We start from the raw sequence: 20509 nt of genomic DNA, 5'->3' as shown, positions 1-20509 counted from the left end.
TATAATCTAAAGAGACATCATGGGGATTTGTAATGCTTCAAAGTATAGTAGAAGTAAATGACAAAGAGAAATAACTGCATGAAGTATTTTTAATCTGTGCTAGATATAATCCTTCTTTAATTTTGTTTATATCATTTGTATGAAAACCATACTCATTTTCTTCAGAAAGCACTTTAGAATGTCTGAAGATTAGTGGATTCCCCTCAGCATGAATAAACTTATTAGAACTTTGTGAAAACTAATTTGCATTTGTGTTGGGAAACTTTATACATCTAGTAGGCAACGTGTGATATTACTTTAATTCTGCCTAATATCACAAAAACTGGTTAAAATTACTGGCACAAGTAGGTTTTTACCTAGTTTGGTGGCATCTTATCAAGAAGACCTCAAGAGTCTGCATTTCTTTTATATTGATCTTCAGACTAGCTGTGCTTTGAAGACTTTCATATTTTAGAATAGCAACATGTGCATTGATGTACAATATAACAAACCATTTAGAACATCAACATAGTGTAATGTCTGTATATAACACCCCAGGAATCTGGGCAGCAGTTTCTAACCAAGTGAGTTATTAGTTGTGGAACTTAAGATATGAGTAGTAATCATCAATGGAGAAGGAGTCTTAGGTGTTATCAACATAGTTTAGATTATGTTCTTCCCACTAGGACTTACACAAAAAAGCTTTTGTTTTCACAACCTTTTAGATTTTGAAATTGTTGAGATCAATAATTTCAAAATTGTTTTTTGAAATTGTTGATAATTTGTCAATTTTGAAATTGTTGATAATTGTCATTGCACACATTTGTATTCCGTGCTGTACTGTACCTCTTGTCTTCTTTCTAGTTTATTTGGAGTTATGAATACTGTTACTATTTGTCACTCAAGTTCTTGACTGAGTTCATTGTAGAAACTAAGAAGCTATAAGGAAACACCTGAAAGGCGAGTGACTCACCCAAGATAGAGATTTTATTGGGGGGCTGCCCAAAGGGGAAGAAAAGGAGAGGCTAAGAGGAGAGGAGGAGGGCAGAGAGAAAGAGAAAGGAGAGAAAGAAGAGGAAGAGGGCAGAGGGCGTGTGCTTACAAGCTTCCGCTTAACAAGGGTTGCATAGGGGCCGTGGTGGGTGCTGATTGGCAGGGTGACAGGAACAATGAGCGGACACAGTGTCCTGTGGGGATCGGTCAAGGAAACCTTTGAATTTGGCACTCTTCGGAGAGGAGGGGGAGGGGCAAGGGATTCTGTGATGTTCTGTGGAGATGGAAACTTAACTTCAGCCAGGAATCTCCCACACACCCAAAGACACCAGCCTCCAAAGAAAGGACTGTGCTTTGACCGTCTTCCCAGTACTGGCATCTTGACCTCTGCAAAACTTCTGGAATTAGTGGTCCTCTCACCAGCCAGTGTCTAACAGTCTAGATAGTTAATATTCCTTACCTTATAGAAAGACCACTACTATATAACTTCTTAACTAAATGTTATTGCAGCTTGTAGGGGAAAGGCACTCTGAAATGTTGAGATAGAACCTTGAAGTTTGGGCCACATGCTGTATATTTCCTGGAACTGACAGAAAATAAGCAGAAAAATCAGAAATAAGAGCAACTCCTATATTCTGCTAGTCTCAAAACCTCTCAGGCTTCCTTGATAGCCATATTTTACCCTGAGAAGAAAGTAATAGACAGCAACTACCACAATGTTCTGCCTTTTATGCCACAAAGTCTGTCTTATATGTCACTTTGTTTTGTTTGTAGCAAAGATGTTTAATTTCTCTTAAAATAGTTTTTTATCCTGTCTTTTTAAATATACATGAGAGTAGAGTGTATTTTGACATATTATACATACATGGATTTTTTCTTAGAAGGAAAATAGTCTAGTTTCTTCTTGTTTTGGTTTTTAATGGCTGACTCTTTTCTGTAAATCACTGAATGAGGAAATTGTTTTACAGTGTGAAATAAACACCGGTTCATTATTCTGCATATAGAGAGGTACTGCTATAAGAGATCTTTGAAGAACAAAATTGGGAATGTGGATGAAATTAGCTAACCTACTACTGAGCTATTTGCAAATTTCCATTATTGTGATATTAGCTAACCTACTACTGAGCTATTTGCAGATTTCCATTACTGATTACAAATGGAAAAATTGTTTATCAAGCTTTTCTGAAGCCACTTTTAGATGAGTAAATTGTGGTAGATACTAGGTGGGTGCTTGACACCTTATCTTTGGGCAATAATGAGATAAAAATGGGAATGAGATAACAGTGGATGGTAGCAGCAGGAAGATAAGGATATTTGATGCAAGAGCTGTAGTACTTATCCACGTGTCCCCAACACAGAACTAAAGTTATATGTCTGTTCACTTTTAAAGGATTTGTTTCTCATGAGCCTCTAGATAGCAGCTTTCCTGTTTGATTCAGTGTATGGTGCTGTGCCTAATAAATGTGTATGGAGTGGGTGAAAGGACACATTTTGTATTAGAGGTGTTTTATAGTAAAATTGTTGAAAATAAATCACCCTCAGATCTAAAAGAGTAGGGTTTAGTTGGTAGAAAATTTACATATGTGCAGTACTTCATGAATTTTTAAATATGATTTGTTATTAAATTTCATTTATTTAACTAGATTTTTCTTATATATAGTATAAAAACCAAGTGCATAACTAAAGTGAAATTTGTCTTCAACATTTCAAGAGTGTCCCTGGCTTTATGCCTGGGGCTACCCAGTGGCCCCATATTTCTGAATGTGAGCGCAACTTCTCACCAGCCTCTTTTCTTAAAGTTTTTACTGCCTACTGGGTTCTATACTCTTCTTAGAAGCCTGGGTCTTATAGCTTTTCCTGGTTCCTTTGCTGTTAGGCCATGCCATTCCCTACTTTTCCTGAGGGAGCAGGACCTCCCTATCAACGTGACACTAGAACTCCCTCAAAAGTGCATTGCAGCCAGACCCAAATCCTGAGTGCCTCTGTGTTCATGAAAAATGGGTAGAATGAATACCCAGGGGAGCGTTGGTGCCAACTCCCTTTGCCAAACAGTAGCACTGCAGCCTCAGCCTCTCTGTTTCACCTCCTTGGCCATCTGAAATATGGCTTTCCTGAGGTTCCTCTGTCTCCTTCAGGATTGTGGGATGAGCTATTCATAGTCTTTCTTTTCTCCAGTGGCAATTCCAGATCTCATTTGCCTTTTCTTTTGCTTTATTTCTCTTCTTCTTCTTCTTTTTCATGGCCTTGTTCTCTCCTAGTCTTTTCCACCAATCTAAATTACTCATCAGTCCATTGTTCCTCATCCCTATCCTTAGGCATCTTCCTGACACTTTTCATTATGTAGATCTCTGACCACAACCTCCGTCCTCTAGATCTTTCACCCAGTCACTTCTATGCTACCTTTTCTTTTTTAATTTTGAATAACATCTTGATTGGGGATACAGTAAACTGAATATATTTTAAATGCACATTTTGAGAAGTTTTGATACACACACAAAAAAAAACAATATATGTATTTATCTGTGAAAATAATACTACTATCAGGTAATGAAGAGAGATCTTGCCATCAAAAGTTTCCTCATCCCCTTTGGAAAAAAAAAAGTTTCCTCATCACCCTTCCCTAACTCATCACTCAGTCCCAAGTTAACCACTGATCTGCTTTTTGTTGCTATAGACTAACTTGCATTTTCTAGAGTCTTATATACATAGAATCATACTGCATATACTCGTTTTCATCTTTCACTTGAGATTCACCTATGTTGTTGCATATATTAATAGTTTGTTCTTATTTCTTAATAGTACAGTATTACATTATATGGTTATAGTATAATTTGTTTATCTGTCTACTTGTTGATAGAAATTTGTGTTGTTTCTAGTATTTGGCAGTTAGAAATATTAAGCTACTGTAAATATTTGTATACAAGTCTTTGTATAAATATAACTTTCCTACCTCTTGGGAATGGAATGGCTGAATCATATAAAGGCATATGTTTAACTGCCATACTGTTTTCCACAGTGTTTGTGCCATTTTATATTACCATCCTCACTGTGACAGTTCCAGTTAAAAATACTTGGTAGAGTCAATTTAAGAAAGATTAGTAGTAATATCTCCTTGACTAAAGAACTTGATCATCTTTTCATGGGTTTGCCATCTGTATGTTTTTGGTGGACCTGTATGTTCAAATATACTGTCCATTTAAACATTTTTTCCTTAATATTAAATTTTGAGAGTTCTTTACATATTCTTTGTTTTTTAATTAGATATGTCTTGGAAATATTTTCTCCCTATCTTGTTCTTTTAGTCCCTTAAATAGTGTCTTTTGAGGAGTAAAGCTTTTAATTTTGAAGAAATTCAATTTTTTTCTTCTATAGATTATGCTTTTGGTATTGTGTCTAGACAATTTTTACTCAACTGAAGTCACAAAGATCCCCTGTGGTTTTCTTCTTGCAGTTCTGTTATTATGTTTCATATTGATCCATTTTGAGCTAATTTTTGGTTAATTTAAAATTCCTGCTTCCTTATGCCTACTTAGTATGTGCATCTTGTACCCAGGGGAGCGTTGGTGCCAACTCCCTTTGCCAAACAGGTATTTATTTTAGATGAAAATATAATGGCATTTTTAATTACTCTTAAGTTTATTAATGCCACAAAGTAACAAAGGCCATTTTGAAAATGAAAGATCTTTATAAACCACTTTCTTAGTTTTTATTTTTAATTGAGAAATTATATGACAAATATTGTTTAGAAAGGTTTTTGTTCTTAACATTGTCACTTATATTGTGAAGGACATTTTATGTAGTGTTAGAAAAAGTGGCTTTGGTGTCAGAGTTTTGACTTCTGAGTTCTAATTGTGATTCTTTTGAGTATAGCTAAGGATCATAGTCAAAGCAGTGACTGCTGCAGTTTTATCATCAGAAAAAAAAAAGAGTAATTCATTTGTAAGCTTCATCACTAACAACTGATTCTGTCTACCGCAGCAATATGGTTGTTAAAATTATAGTTGTCTCTGAATTAATTTTGCTAATTTTGAGAACTATTGTGGGAGGAAAAAACAGCAGAGAGCCTCACTCTTGAATATTTTTTCATCTATTTGCAGTTGGTGATCTTGTAATTTAAGTTAAAGTTGGATTATTTTAAAATAAAAATGTATTATTTATAATGACATAGACTATCTGATGCTGGGATAAGATGACCCTAAAACATGAGTGGTAGAAGGCTGTGAGACTGGTGAATTTTTCACTTGTAGATATGTTCATGTCTTTAATAAGGTACTACATTTTTGTTTGTATACCAGTTTAAACAACCACAGATACTTAAAACTTGATATATTAACTTTCCTCTTATATGTTGAAAAACAGAAGCAATCTATTCTTAACCTCATTGTGATTTCCATATTTGTTCCCACCCCCCACATTTTTTAAGGAAATATAGTTAACTATAATTAAATATAGTTAACTATAGTTAACATGAAAAATTTGAGACTTATAGAATTTCACAGAAACTTTCCTCATGTTAAATATTATTTGATTAGGTGTGTATAGAGCTGCATCACTTTTGCTTGATGGCTGAATAATATGTATTCAACATTACCCCTCATTTTACCTGCTAGAGGAAAGGAGGAATAATATGGAAAGACATGGAGGTTTGAGTAGAGCAGTGGTTGAGTCCAGGGGTATGTTTGGAAGTATGCTGTAAATCCCCTCAGTTAATGTGGTAGTACTGTGCCAGCTAGGGTATCTGTCTTGGTGTATTTTGACTTCTCTTGGAAATTGGTGAATCTTTTTCTCTCCTCTCTTCTCTCTCTCTCTCTCCCTCTCCCCTCTCCCCTCTCCTCCTCCTCCTCCTCCTCCTCCTCCTCCTCCTCCTCCTCCTCCTCCTTCTTCTTCTCTCTCTCTCTCTCTCTCTCTCTCTCTCTCTCTCTCTCTCTCTCATGTGTGTGTGTGTGTGTGTGTGTGTGTGTGTGTGTCCGTGTCCTCTTCTCCACTTTTTGGTTTTCCTGCGGAGTTTCTTGTTTGGCTTGCAACACTATTGATTTGGAGGGACCAGTCTTACCTTGAGTTAATTGAAAGGAGATCAGGCAGCCATTCCAATTGCCTGTATTTGGAGCTCATTACATCTTTCAGTTGCATCTGACACGTTTCATTCTCATTTGCTTATTTATCTTCTTTTATTGACATCATCTTTTTCAACCACTTAGGAATGCAGAAAAGGAGGGATGCCTTTTTTAATTCTAGGGATATGATGAAGTTGGAAGTGTAGAAGAAGAAAAGGTACATGTCTACCTACATGTACTATCTTGATTTTTTTTTTCTACCAGGGAATGCTGACCATTCAGAGCACAGTGAAGAGTTTAGAATAGAGTATGGACTTGAGGCAGTGTAGCTGGAGGTCTGCCCTGTCTGGTTGAGCCAGGTCTTCAGTTTCATTTAGCTCCTAGTATTCAGGATTTTTAAGAACATTATAAACAGGTGCATATTATAGTGACATTACAAAATTCTGTTAAAAGCACAGTATAAATTTGGAGAAAGATTATCTTTTTCACTGTTTTTCTGGATAATCAAGATTTGATGGTATGAACACTGTGGCCTTACATTATGAAATACTGTTAATAGGAAATAAATAGTGCTAACTGGGAGCCAGGATCCCCTTTTGTGCCTTACATATGTTAACTCACTTAATCCTTATAACAGTCCTTTGTGGCAAAAACTATTGTCCTCCCTAATTTACAGATGAGGAGACTAAGGCCTAGAGAAGTTAAATGGTTTCCTACAGGTCACAGCTAGAAACTGGAAGAGGCTAAATTTGAACCCAGGCCCTCTGGCCCCAGAACCCAAACTCTTAATCTTGGTGCTGTATTGTAGCATCCTTGCTTACTTTCTATTTAGTGACAAACTTGGTGCAGAACTTTAACAGTGCCTTTTAACTTCTAGTTTTTCTTTAAGAATGGTGCTACATTGGATGCATTTCTACAGATACATGTGTTTCATTTTCATTGCTTTTAATTTTGTCTTTAGATAAGATGTGAAGGAATCAGGTTGTTTCTTTTGTGGCTTCAAGCACTTCAGACAAATAGCGCAGAAGAACAGGTGCTGATTTTTGCATGCCTCGTGCCTGGTTTTCCAGCCGTCTTATCATCCAGGGGGCCCTGCACACCACAGACACTCATCAATCCTAGCCCTAGTGTAGCTGATGGTAAGCACTGTCAGTAAACTCTACACACTGAAATTACTCTGGCACTTAAATTGAGGAAATTCTTGATTTTTCATTTTCTTTAGTGTAAGTTCTGATGAGGTCTCAAGAGGAATTATTCCCTGTAATTCACACTAGTTTCTTACAAACATTAGAATCAAAATATTTGGAGCCTATTTATATGAAATGATGCTAGGAGAAACTTACTGAAGTGGTGGAAACAGGAATGGAAAGGAGGCACAGATGTTGGCAGTAGCAGGAAGTAAGTACACATGGTATGTCTGCAGTGTTTTTGTATCTGCTAATGTAATTTAAATCTACCTTCCAAAATGACTGTCTATTGTTGTCATCACTATCGTTTTATTAGTGGACATTCATCCTGATTTTCCAGCTGTTTAGTTTCATGTAGCACTTATAGAAGGACAACAGTGGCCTCATCAGACCATTTATATCCTTTGAATTTTTAAGGAACTCTCACCTATTAGGGCCATTGATTTATTATTCCATATCACTTTATTGCCTGATGACTAGCATGATTTGGGGCTGATTGAAACAGAATTTGAAAGGGAAAGAATAGTCCAGTGGGAGAGGTGGCTGGCTCTGGGACATCTGTCCTGTGTTCTAAGCCCTTGATCCACATTGGCTTAGAATTCAGTATAAGCAGTTCCAATGGCTGGATAGATCCATTTCTACAAATACATGTGTTTCATTTTCATTGCTTTTAATTTTGTCTTTAGGTAAGATGTGAAGGAATCAGGTTGTTTAAAAAAATGCATTTTTTAAAACCCTATTTAAAATTTAACTTTGGTGAAAGAGGTCTCATTTTCTACCCTGCAGCAAAAATATTTCCAGAAGAAATCACTCCACTCCTGCCAGCCATATCAGGGGAGAAGATTGCTGAGGACCAAACCTGCTTTTTTCTTCAAATACTGTTGAAATATATGGTTATTCAGGTCAGAGAAAAATTGTTGCTATTTCAGTGTTGCATTTATTCTTTTCTCTCTCTCTCTCTCTCTCTCTCTCTCTCTCTCTCTCTCTCTCTCTCTCTCTCTCTTTATTAGGGTGATTTTTATGATACTTCACTAAACACTGAGTCCGTACCGTTGTTAGGTCACTTCAGCAAGACCAGGAATTTGTACTGTTTTATGTGATCTCTTCAAACAATTTGTCTTTCTTTATGTCTTTCCCTCCCCTCATATCTAAGCTGGCATGACAGAATGGAGGAGGAGGCAGGCCTAGAGGCTGACCCATGGGCCAGGAGTAGGCAGAGTAGAATGGAAGATATGAAGAAAAACACATGCAATGAGCTCATGCTGCTGTTAGCACAGCCTGATTCACCTCACATGCTCCTTTTTTTAGATTTACCCATATAGTATAGAACTGAAATCATTAGCTTATTATTTTAAAACCTGATTTGTGTCACATGATCTGTATTTCCAAACAGATTATTTTTTCTCAGTGGACACTTTTCATGTTCCTGAGTTCCTCCTGGGCTTCAGAGCCAGGTTTGTTGAAGTCATCATCTTTGCCACATCCTCTTTCTTGCCTAACATTCCTTTGACACCTACTGTTGCTTGTCTTCTGCCCAGGTCCCAGATCAGGATGGAGTCTAGTGGTTCATAATTTGCTCTGCTCATTCTTGAGGTGATTTGTCAGTGACTACCCCTTCTTCATGAGCTTCTCTCCTAGTGATACTTGTGATGTTTTCTTCTGGCCTTCTTTCCCCTCCCTACTTCTTTCCAGTTTTCTTTAGGTAGCTGTTTTGTTTTGTTTTTGCTATCCTTTAAAATTCAGTTCTTGGCTGCCCTTTCTGATTGTACAGTCTTGCTGGGAAATTCTGATCCCTACCTCTACACCCATTTCATTTAGCCAGCACCATAAACCCAAGACTTCAAAATCTTGAGAGCCTGATCAGGGCATTCTATCATCTTATAGAAGCTGTGCGTTGAACTCATGCCTCTTCTACGAGGAACTCACATGTGCCTTTTTAAAAGTGTTTGAGCATCCTGTATGCCCTGGAAATCAGCACAGGGTATCTAAAACTTGATGTTTTGAGGGCCTTGGTTCTCTTTCTAGATGTGTCACTCATTAGTGACACATCTCAAATAAATCAACGTCAAATAAGTCACATAGTCCCCAGAACTAGAAGAGAATGGCATAGATATAGGGTAGAGGTTTGTCTGCACACATTGAAACCACTCTGTATGTAGGGTTTTATGTGCATGACTGTACCTTTCTCTTCCCTTCCCTTCCTTTCTGTCTGTTGGAGTGACTCTTCAGAGCAGAGTTTCTGACAGTTTATGGACACTAACCCCCTCTGCCCCAGAGGCAACCAAAGTAATCATCCCTTTACTTCAGATACCACACAGATATTGTCATTTTCTAGGTGGGATTGTCATGAAGGAAGCTGGTAAGCACTGCTTTGGGCTAACAAGTAATAAGAACCAGTGATAGGTCCTCTGTGGTTTATAATTTACTCTGCTCATTCTTGTAAAGACCCCCCTCTCTGTCATCTTTCCCTCAGTAGTATGGTGGTGACTGCACCTCTGTGATAGTCTTCTCCAGGCTTCTGGGGCAGTGCTGCCAGTTACTGGACTTTTTTCTAGTGCTCACACTGTGCACTCACTGTGCTAGGTTTTCAAGGTTCATAATATTACCTCAACATTGTGAAAGCTTTATACTTAATCCATTAGCTAGACTGGCAGGCTTGATTTATTTTAGCCTGTTAATTGCCTTTAAAATAAGAATGTTCTTTCCAAGATTCCATAGATTTTTGCCTTTTATTATTGATTTTATGTTTAGGTAGTATTGGATAAAGTAATTATAAATGGCCTTTTATGAGTTTAGGAAAAAAGTACCTGATTATTTCTGACTAAATCTTTTAAAAATACAAGGAATGTTTAATCATTACAAAGAACACATGGAAAAAATATGGACATTATGTAGCAGAGCAAGTTTGAAAACACATAATACCTATTTTTTAAAGATCCTAATCTTTTGAACTTTGTTAAAATTTAATTTTATTTCATGATTGCCAATATTATTTGTCCTCTTTTTAATTTATGAAAAGAATTTTAATTAAAACAGCATTTCATTTTGTATATGTTAATCTGAAATGTAAATATACTTATTTTCTTTTTCATGTATTATCCAAAGGCTGCAAGCTTGGAGTGGAAGAATAAAGAGAATCAGGATACTGGTTTTAAATTTCTTTTTACATTGTTTCGAAAGTATTATCTTCCTCATTTATTTCCATCATTTACTAAGTTAAGAAATATCTACAAACCTGTACTTGGTAAGTACTGTTTGACAAGTATATAGGCAACATTCATAGGAAAGCTGTACAGTCTCTTTTATAGTGACTTTTTAATATTTTAAAGTAATCAATGTATTCTTATATTAAATGATAACTTTATTGTGCAAAGTTTAAAGTTTCCTAATAAATGATTTTAATTACGTATACTAAGATATGCATCATCTCCTAGCAATAATGGGAACTGTGACTCCTATACTCAAAAATAAAATAAAACACATCATGAACTGTCTCACCCTTTGAAGATAACCTGCATTTTTCCTTGTATTCCTTGCTTTATCCCCAAAGCTTCTTACTCTCAAGATGGCTGGCATTCTTTCTTGATTGTTTTTACTTTATCCCAAGGGATGTCTCTCCCTTGAAACAGCCTGCATTCTCCCTCAAATATATGTGTGCTTTCCTAAATAAATCTTTATCTTTGAAAAAAAATCATGATTTTTTTGTGTAAATTATATTTGCCATCTCTTAATGTAAAAATTGCATTCCCAAAGTCTCCTCTTCTGGGTGGTAGGTTGTGGTACCCTAGAACTTGCTCAGTGACCAGACAGGCCAGACCAGAGCACACAGCTGCCCATAGTATGCCCTTTTATACTGGGTCTTTTATCCAGCAGATACTACTGACAGTTGCTTATGGAGGACAGATGTTTGGGTGATTGGACAATCTAGGAATAGCAAGTCCCTTATTTGCGGGGGTAGGAAACATAAGACAATTTCTAATTTAGCACCTAAAGTTTTCCTTCCATAAAAAATGAGGATTCACAGGACAGAAGCATCCCTTAGAGTAGTGAAAGTCTGGGAAGGGGGGACAAATCTTCTTATTATTATCTGAGGCTAAATTAGTTCATGAATATTCAAGATAGCTTTGGAGGACAAAAGGTCATTAGGAGCATTACTCCAACTAGGGAACATGACCAACTAATTCATTTGTCTTTTCTGTGCATGTTTATCTGTGTACATACACACATATGGTTGCACTTACATGTGCACACACTCAGGCACATGGAGAGTAGCTGGAGTTTGGTACATATGGAAAGATATAGAAATGAATTTTAGTCATACTAGGGTTCTATTTTGTTAGCTATGTTATGTGTGGATTTTTAAAAAAATTTTCTTGATTCTTCAATTTAGTTTATATTCACAGTACATTGTTCCTATTACTAGGTTGTAAATTTTTTATTGAAAATATCTTTTCTGCTTCGTTCAGATACTCCAGGAGTACAAAAATTAGTTAAGAGAGAGAGTTGGATTTATGGCAAGTAATATATTAAATCTGGTACCATATGATTTTCATATTGATGAAGGAATTTAAAGAATGAGAAATGGGCCTCATTGTTAATTCTTTGGAAGATGTGGTATCTTATATCTCAAAGATGAAATGTTCCGAATTCTTAGACATCAAATATATTATATGGATTCTGTTTCCTTGGATTCATCTAAAGGGAAAAGGGTAGAAAAAACTTAAGTTCAGTAGGTTTAGTCAGTGCTGTGTTGGATATTAAAATACTTAAAAAGATTGTTTTTCTAAAGTGCCTATATACTTTTAACATGTTACAGTCAGAAAATGAGATTAAATTAGGTATGTGACCAGATTGTATTATAGTCCCATATAATTTCTCAAATTTATTAAAAAAGCTATTAGCTTAACTTTTCCATAGCTGTATATAGACAATAACAGTCCCCTCTTCTTGGTCAGATTGCAAGACAGTTAGCAATGAGCCTACGAAAAGGTGCTATTTCTGCATCTTCATTCTTAGTTGCTATACAGATAACTAACCTAATCAATACTCTGTTCTTTTTTTTTTTTCTGCCAGACATCCCCCATTTGAGACCAAAACCAGTGTACATTACTACAACTCGAGATAATGAAAGCATTTACAGTACAAAAATTCCATACATGGCAGCTCGTGTGGTTTTTATTAAGTGGGTTGTAACATTCTTTTTGGAAAAAAAGTATCTAACTGCAACACAGAACACTAAAAATGGAGTTGATGTATTGCCGAAAATCATTCAGGTATGCCAATCAAAATACATAACTAAAGTAATTGATTAATAGAATTATAATTCTTGCAGGTTTTTGGATTATTGTCCCACCCTGTCTATAATGTTAGGATTTCCAAGGGAATCAGAAACACTTACTATATGCTATTGAAATTGCCATAACAGGAAATTTCACTGGCGAGGAAAGCATTCTGAGAAGACGGCTGGTTCTCCCTCATTCCTACTCCTTTACTCAAGTTTCTGTAACCTCTGATGAGTATGAGTACAATGGACCATCTGCTTTCATCAGTCACCAGCACCTAGAAGTCTCTCAGGACATAGTCAGATGGCTCATGCTATTAAGTTCCCATTACATATCAGGGGAGGGAATGAATGAGCAGCTTAGGATTCAAGGATGGTTATTGTGCTATAATAGGATCCCTACAAGGGTAGACTACCTCTCCTTGAGGCTTTCTGAAAAGATCTAGTGTCAGGCCTGCTTTTTCTCTTGGTCTTGGTCAGAAACAGATGGGGGCTTTTCCAGGCTAGTTGGTTAGGGACTATGTGCTGAGGGGGTCATGGTTTTGTGTGTGTTGTTGTTTAGTGTCCCCAAAAACAGGGACAGTAAATGTGGTGCACTAATTTTAGGTTTGCTGCTGCTATGGAGTTCCCAGAAGTATAACCTGGGCTTCATCTGGGACCATACAAGCTTTACAGGCAAATAAGTGGCTCATATGCTACTAGGTCATTAGGGCCTTGATGAAAGAACATTAAGTCTAATAGAGCATGTGGCTCCATTGAAGAGGACCCACTGAAATGCTAGAGAGAAGTTCATTGTCAGAAGACTCTGAGGGAGAAGCAGTTACAATAAGAACAGCAAAAGGCTTGCTGAAAGAAAGTTTAAAAACTGAAAAGGTCACAATTTAAAATTTTAGTGAAGAAAATGGAAATGATCACTACCAAGAATAAAATTGGCTTTCTGAAGAAATGTCTTATAACATTGAGTAAAACTTTAGACAGAAATCAGAAATGAATAAATAAAATCCAAGGGAAGGTCCAGATCGACCTTAAAAAATTGTAGCACAGGGGGAAAAGAATGAGGAGTAATAATTGAACAAATAAGTATACTTGAGGTGAAAAAAAAAAAGACATGTCTCCGACATGTCTCTAAGGACCTTTGAGTTCCAGGAAAAATTAACAAAACAGACTTTCATGGATTAAGAAAAATTATACACATTTCCAGATGGAAACCATAGGTTACTTAAAATGAAACTGAGATTAGCGTCTAATATCTAATCAAATGTGCACCGCTGGAAGCTGGAAATATACCCATGTTCCTTCTGCTCTGTCACCGAAAGGATGATCAGTCAGGATCAAAGAAGATATTTAATAAATATGGTGTTAGTCTAAGTGCTTAGAACCTTGCCTCTTATGACATACCTAAGCAAATGTCAGATTGATTAAAGGTATACAATAAAAGCCAAATAACAATCCTCTTAAACGAGGGATTTAAGAGAAAGTCTATGGAAATTTTCAAAATTGGGGACTAATAGACTACCTTAAATAGAAATAAGACTTAGATGCTATAGAAGAAATCAAGTTTGAATTTATTTAAAAAATAGAGAAAGCTTTATATGTCCGAAGATAAAATAAAGTCAAATCCAAGCAATAGACTGTTAAGTGACAACATCCTCTTAAATGAGTCCATATCTCTATGAAGACAAATAGAATTGAGAGTGGACAAAGGAGATGAAAGTGCAGCTTGCAGAAGAGGGAATTCAGTGGCCCTGAATTTCACCAGCAGTCATGGAAATGCCATTAGTTCTGAACCAGGATGAGAAATCTTTATTTACTTATAAGGAAACAAAAATCTGTATGAAGTTATATATTAAAAACTCAGTTGCACTTTTTAGTATGTTTTACATGATGTGATTGTCACTGATTAAAAAATGGACCTTTGATTCCATCAGGGCAATTTGGAATCCAAAATAATTTCCTAATCCCTACCTTCTTAATTTAGTCACTAGATCCTTTTTACCATATAAGGTCCTACAGTCATAGATTCTCTCCATCTTAAAAAGATTGTAAAGCCATCACCTGTATTTAGTCAAAATAACTTGCTTATTCTTGAAAACTACATGTGTATGTAAGGAGATAGAAAGAACAGCAAATTAAACACTGCTTCAAGATTTTTTTTTTTCTTGGTTGACTCCTTGCAATTGCAAGTCATCTAATTTGTATTATTTAGCTTTTTTAAGTGTCTTAAGAGTTGGACTTCCTGAATCAATTAGATGGTTCCTAATAACAAAAAAAGATACCACCAACCCAACTGTCTTAAACAAAAAAGAAATATTTTAATTCTACTAAAAAGAAGTGCATGGTAAAACTGATAGAATATAGTTAACTCACACTTTCTCACTGATTCTCTGTGGTTATATTCTCTTCTCCATTCTGCTTTTCCCCTCCAGTTGTTTTGTCCATAGCTTCCCCCATGATTGTAAGACAGTTGCCAGCAGCTGGGACACTACTCTCCTGTTATAATTAGAGGGAGTCTAGGAATATATAGTCTTTCTCTTTTGTCTGGATGGAACATTTTAATTTACCAATCCTGTAACAATAATGCTGATTGGATTAAACTCAGCTCAGTAAATGGACCAAGAAATGCCATGATTGGCTTCTATGAAACTAATGCTTTTTGATACTTTGAGCTCAGCTTCCTTTGAGTCTCTGGGCTGCAAGGGAGGAGACACACACAGCCTGGAGGCTCTTTTCCGGAGGTGGGATAGGTGCCAGCAAACAGAACCTTGCCACCATCCCTGTTGATAGTTGAATCACAGGAAGAGACCATCACTCTTCCTTACACTAAGCTGTTATATTAGTTTTCTATTGCCAGTGTAGCAAACTACCACAAGTTTAATGGTTTGGAATAATAACAGTTTTATTATTTTATAGTTCTGGAAGTCAGAAATTCAAAATTGGTGCCAGGCATTTTAAGGCCTTTGTTTCTTTTGGAGCTCTTTGGAAGATTTCTGCTTTCCTGCCCTGTCCTTTTTTCTAGAAGCTGCTTCATTTCTTGGCACTTAAGGAAAAATGAATCATATCACTTTTCCTCCCTCCATTTTTATCATCCCATTACCTCCTTTGTCTCTGGTCCTCTTGCCTCCCTCTTATAAGGACCTTTGATTCCATCAGGGCAATTTGGAATCCAAAATAATTTCCTAATCCCTACCTTCTTAATTTAGTCACTAGATCCTTTTTACCATATAAGGTCCTACAGTCACAGATTCTAAGGATTGAGAAATGGATATCTTTGGGAGGGGGTCAAATGTTATTAAGCCCATATCTGTTGTCTCCTGTACTTCCTTCTCTGCCCTGTAGTTTTGTTTCCCACCTCATCCCACATGTTGGTTGATTTCCACTTTTCATTTACATTGTATAGGAGAAAAAACAGCAGTTTAAACAATGTAATACTAAACCCTAGAAATAAGGTTGCCAAAGTAAAGCACATTGTACTTCTCTCCTGAAGTTTTTGTTTGGAATTTAAAACTTGATATAGTTTTACCCATCTTTTGAGCATTTTTCTCTGGTTATTGAAAACCTCTTTTCAAACAGTATACTGCTCTTTTAAAAGACCTTCAAAATTTCATGACTGCTTTTTCTATTTCTATGAGGAATATCATTGGAATTTTGAACAGAATTTCATTAAATTTTTATAGTCATTTTGGTAGTATGGTCATTTTGATAATATTAATTCTGCTTATCCAAGAACAAGGTAGATCTTTTTCTCTTTTAAGGTTTTCTTTGATTTCTTTCTTTAAGGTGCTGTAATTTTCATTATATAGATCTTTCATCTCTTTTGTTGAGTCCCAAGTATTTTACTTTTTTTGATGCTATTGTAAATGGGGTGGTTTTCCTCGTTTCCATTTCTGATGATTTGCACTGATTAACAGAAATGCATTTGATTTATGGGTGTTGATTATATATCCTGCTACTTTGCTGAATTCATTTACTAGTTCTAGAAGTTTTCTGGTAGAAATTTTAAGGTCTTCTAGTTATAGAATCATATCATCAGCAAATAGTGCCAATTTGAATTCTTCTTTTCCTCGGTGTATTCCTTTAATTTCTTTCGTCTGTCTAATTGCTCTGGCCAGTGTTTCAAGAACTATGTTAAATAGAAATGGTGAAAAAATACATCCCTGTCTTGTTCCAGTTTTTAGAGGGAATGCCTTCAATTTTTCTACATTTAGAATGATGTTGGCCACGGCTTAGCATAAATAGCCTTTATAATGTTGAGATATGTTGCTGTTTTCCCTAATTTTTCTAGTGTTTTGAACATGAAGGGGTGCTGTATTTTGTCAAATGTTTTTTCTGCGTCTATTGAGCAATCCTTATCAGGAAAAGAAAAGCAGGTGGCATCACTATACCAGACTTTAAACTACACTACAGGGCAATAGTAACAAAAACAGCATAGTATTGGCACCAAAACAGACTGGTAGACTAATGGTATAGAATAGAGGACACAGAGACTAACCCACATAATTACAATTATCTTATATTAGACAAAGGCACCAAAAACTCACATTGTAGAAAAGATAGCCTCTTCAACAAATTGTGCCTGGAAAACTGGAAATCCATAGGCAACAAAATGAAATTAAACCCCTATCTCTCACCATGCACAAAACTCAACTCAAAATGGATCAAGGACCTAGGAATTAAACCAGAGACCCTGCATCTAATACGAGAAAAAGCAGGCCCTAATCTCCATCATGTGAGTGAGGCCCAAGGTTCCTTAGTAAGACTCCTTTGCTGCAAGAATTAAAATCAAGAATCAATAAATTGGATGGACTCAACCTAAAAAGTTTCTTCTCAGCAAAAGAAAAAAATCTGTGAGGTGAATAGAGAGCAAAATATTGGGAGCAAATTTTTACCCCTTACACATCAGATAGAACACTAATCTTTAAGGTATATAAAGAACTCAAAAAGCTAAGCACCAAAAAAAACAAATAACCCAATCAATAAATGGACCAAAGACCTGACTGAACAGACACTTCTCAGAAGATGATATACAATCAGTTAACAAATATATGAAAAAAATGTTCATCATCTCTAGGAATTAAAGAAATGTAAATGAAAACTAAGCTCTAAGATTTCATCTCACTCCAGTCAGAATGGCAGCTATTATGAATACAAACAGCAGTAAGTGTTGGCAAGGATGTGGGGAAAAATGTATACTCATACACCGCTGATGGGACTGCAAATTGGTGCAGCCAATATGGAAAGCGGTATGGAGATTTCTTGGAAAATTGGGAATGGAACCACCATTTGACTCAGCTATCCCTCTCCTTGGTCTATACCCAGAGAGAGGACTTAGAAACAGCATACTACAGAGACACAGCCCTATCAATGTTTATAGCAGCACAATTCACAATAGCTAAACTGTAGAACCAACCTAGATGACCTTCAGTAGTTGAATGGATAAAAAAAATGTGGCATATATACATTGAATATTACTCAGCAGTAAAAGAGAATAAAATCATGGCATTTGCAGGTAAATGGTTGGAGTTTAGAGAAGACAATGCTAAATGAAGTTAGCCAATCCCCCCCTCAAAAAAATGCTGAATGTTTTCTCTGATATAAGAAGGCTGTTTCATAGTGAGGTAGGGAGGGGGAACATGGGAATAATAGATGAACTCTAGATAGGGAAGAGGGGTGGAGGGGAAGGGACTGAGCATGGGGTTAGAAATGATGGTGAAATGTGATGGACATCATTATCCAAAGTACATGTATGAAGACACGAATTGGTGTGAATATACTTTGTATACAACCATAGATATGAAAAATTGTGCTCTATATGTGTAATAAGAATTATAATACATTGTGCTGCCATATATAAATAAAAAAATTACTTAAAATGAATAAATCCTTGCTTTGGAAAAAAAAAGACCTTCAAAACAGTATTTTTAAGTACCGCTTCAAAATAGTTCATGTTTTTGCCACTTTGTTAAAGGTGATATATGAGGTGTTCTTTTTTTTTTCCCCCAAAGTTATGAGAATACTTTTCTCTTCATCTACAACTAATACATTTGACAGCATTTTTTACCAGGGAGGGAAGGAATCAGTGTACCTTCTAGACTTCACTAAGTTACTTCTAGGTAATTATGGTTTAACAAATTTTCTTGTTTAGCGGCATCATTCCTGGAAGAGCAAAAATGCAGTCACTAGTATACTCCTTAATATGTTGTAGCAACAGTAAACCTATTTTTCAAATCTGAATGTTCTTGGTGCATCATTTCAGCTGAGTTTTTTAGTGAAGTATTATTAATTTCTTAGCAATTCATTTGTATTTGAGATAGAAGTACTGGTGATTTTTAAAAATCACCAAATCAGGCAACATTTCAGCAACAGCTGCTTTGTATCAGTTCTAGATACACAGTAGTTAAACATTAAAGCCTAGAAAGCCTATCAGGGAATAAAAAAGAAAGTTTGATATGGCAAGGCAGTTGATCATATTTACTTATATGAGTTCTTTTCTTTCATTAATAAAATACCACTTTTACTAATTCTGAGCTAGCCCTTCATGATGACCTATAGGCTGTGGATTTCATGAAATTGTATTTCATGGAATAAGCAATTGGAAAAAGTGAGTCCCACAAACTGACAAGTCTACAGGAATTTTTACATTTGTTTGTTTACTATTGCTCTAGTATTCTCTGTTGCTGTTAAACTCTACAAAGGCTTCCAATAAGCATTCAGGCAAATCAAGACAGGGATTGAGTGGCATGGGCATTGCTAGCAGAAAGCTTTCTTCATCCCCTTGTTTAATACTTAACTTTGTGTAGGTGTTCTCAGCCTGCCTGGGAGCATAAGCTGTGGTGTTGAAAGGATACCAAGGTATCAGGGAGGGTTGAGAGGAAGGAAATAAGTGGTAACCTATATTATGCAGTGTCTGAGCCCTGGCTATGCTGGCCTGACCCAAATAAATGTTTGATTTGCTGATTAAAGCTTTTTCCCATGCCAAACAAGTAAAAGTCATCTTTGTATTGGCCGTGAGAATGAACTAATATGAAATAACTATTGAGAATCCTAGCTTGATTCTAATGGGTAGAAAATGAACTCTCTTTAGCACTAATTCTATTCATATTTATGTTAATCTTTGTAAAAAGGGCAAGAAATGAGTAGTTTTAGATATTCAGTTTGTCTTCAATCTTACCACTTACTATAATTATGAATGTCAAAACATATAGATGTTTTTGGAAAGTAGCTTTTAAAGCAGGACTGTGGACCATGAAAGGCTACGGAAAGCATTTTATTAAGAGAAATAGTTTTTGTCTTATATGATAATGAGAAATCCATCTATGCTATTTCTGTTCCATTTGATAGAGCATATTTTTAAATGATTTGATACCTTTAAATACAATTCTTTAGGGACATTTAAGAAATTTATCATATTGATATGTTACAAATCATCTCAAATTTAGTAGCTTAAAATAGCAACCATTTTATCCTATTATTTCACAGTTTGAGTCAGGAAGTGGGGCAGTGTATGGTTTCATCTGGAGTTTCATCTAGCATTAACTGGGGTCACTGGGTAGAAATCTTTTTTTTTTCTTTTTTTAAATTTTATTTTACATGAGCTCTATAATTATTATTATTATTTGCATTACAATTCTTAATACACCTTTATACCACAGTTTATCATATCTCTGTATACAAAATATGTTGATATCAAATTCATATCTTCATACATGTATTTTGTGTAACGATGAGGGTCTCCTTCCACCATCCATGCAATTTTCCTTCTCCCTCCATTTCCTTCCCACTCCTCTTCCCTAACTAGAGGTAATCTTCTTCCCATGCTCTTCCTCCCTACCTCATTTTGAGTCAACCCCCTTATATCAGCGAAGACATTCGGCATTTGTTTTTTGGGGATTGGCTAACTTCACTTAGCATAATCTGCTCTAACGCCATTCATTTCCTGCAAATGCCATGATCTTATTATTTTTTTAGTGCTGAGTAATATTCCATTGTGTATAAATGCCACATTTTTTTTTTCAATC

At 35.9% G+C, this 20509-nt stretch overlaps 1 protein-coding gene across 1 annotated transcript in view; it reads left to right on the top strand.

Moving 5' to 3' along the window:
- The window catches only part of LOC144249363 (ral GTPase-activating protein subunit alpha-2-like), a 95037-nt gene that overhangs the window by 62501 nt on the left and 12027 nt on the right, over nt 1-20509 (top strand). Inside the window, exons 2-3 of the mRNA XM_077791594.1 lie at nt 10319-10457; nt 12287-12486. Of these exons, the coding sequence (XP_077647720.1) occupies nt 10319-10457; nt 12287-12486 (339 nt within the window). The remainder of the gene's footprint in view (nt 1-10318; nt 10458-12286; nt 12487-20509) is intronic.

Source organism: Urocitellus parryii, chromosome 11, assembly GCF_045843805.1.
Source record: "Urocitellus parryii isolate mUroPar1 chromosome 11, mUroPar1.hap1, whole genome shotgun sequence".
Classification (NCBI taxonomy): domain Eukaryota; kingdom Metazoa; phylum Chordata; class Mammalia; order Rodentia; family Sciuridae; genus Urocitellus; species Urocitellus parryii.
Note: the sequence above shows the minus strand (reverse complement) of the source record. Positions and strands in the feature narration are given on the sequence as shown.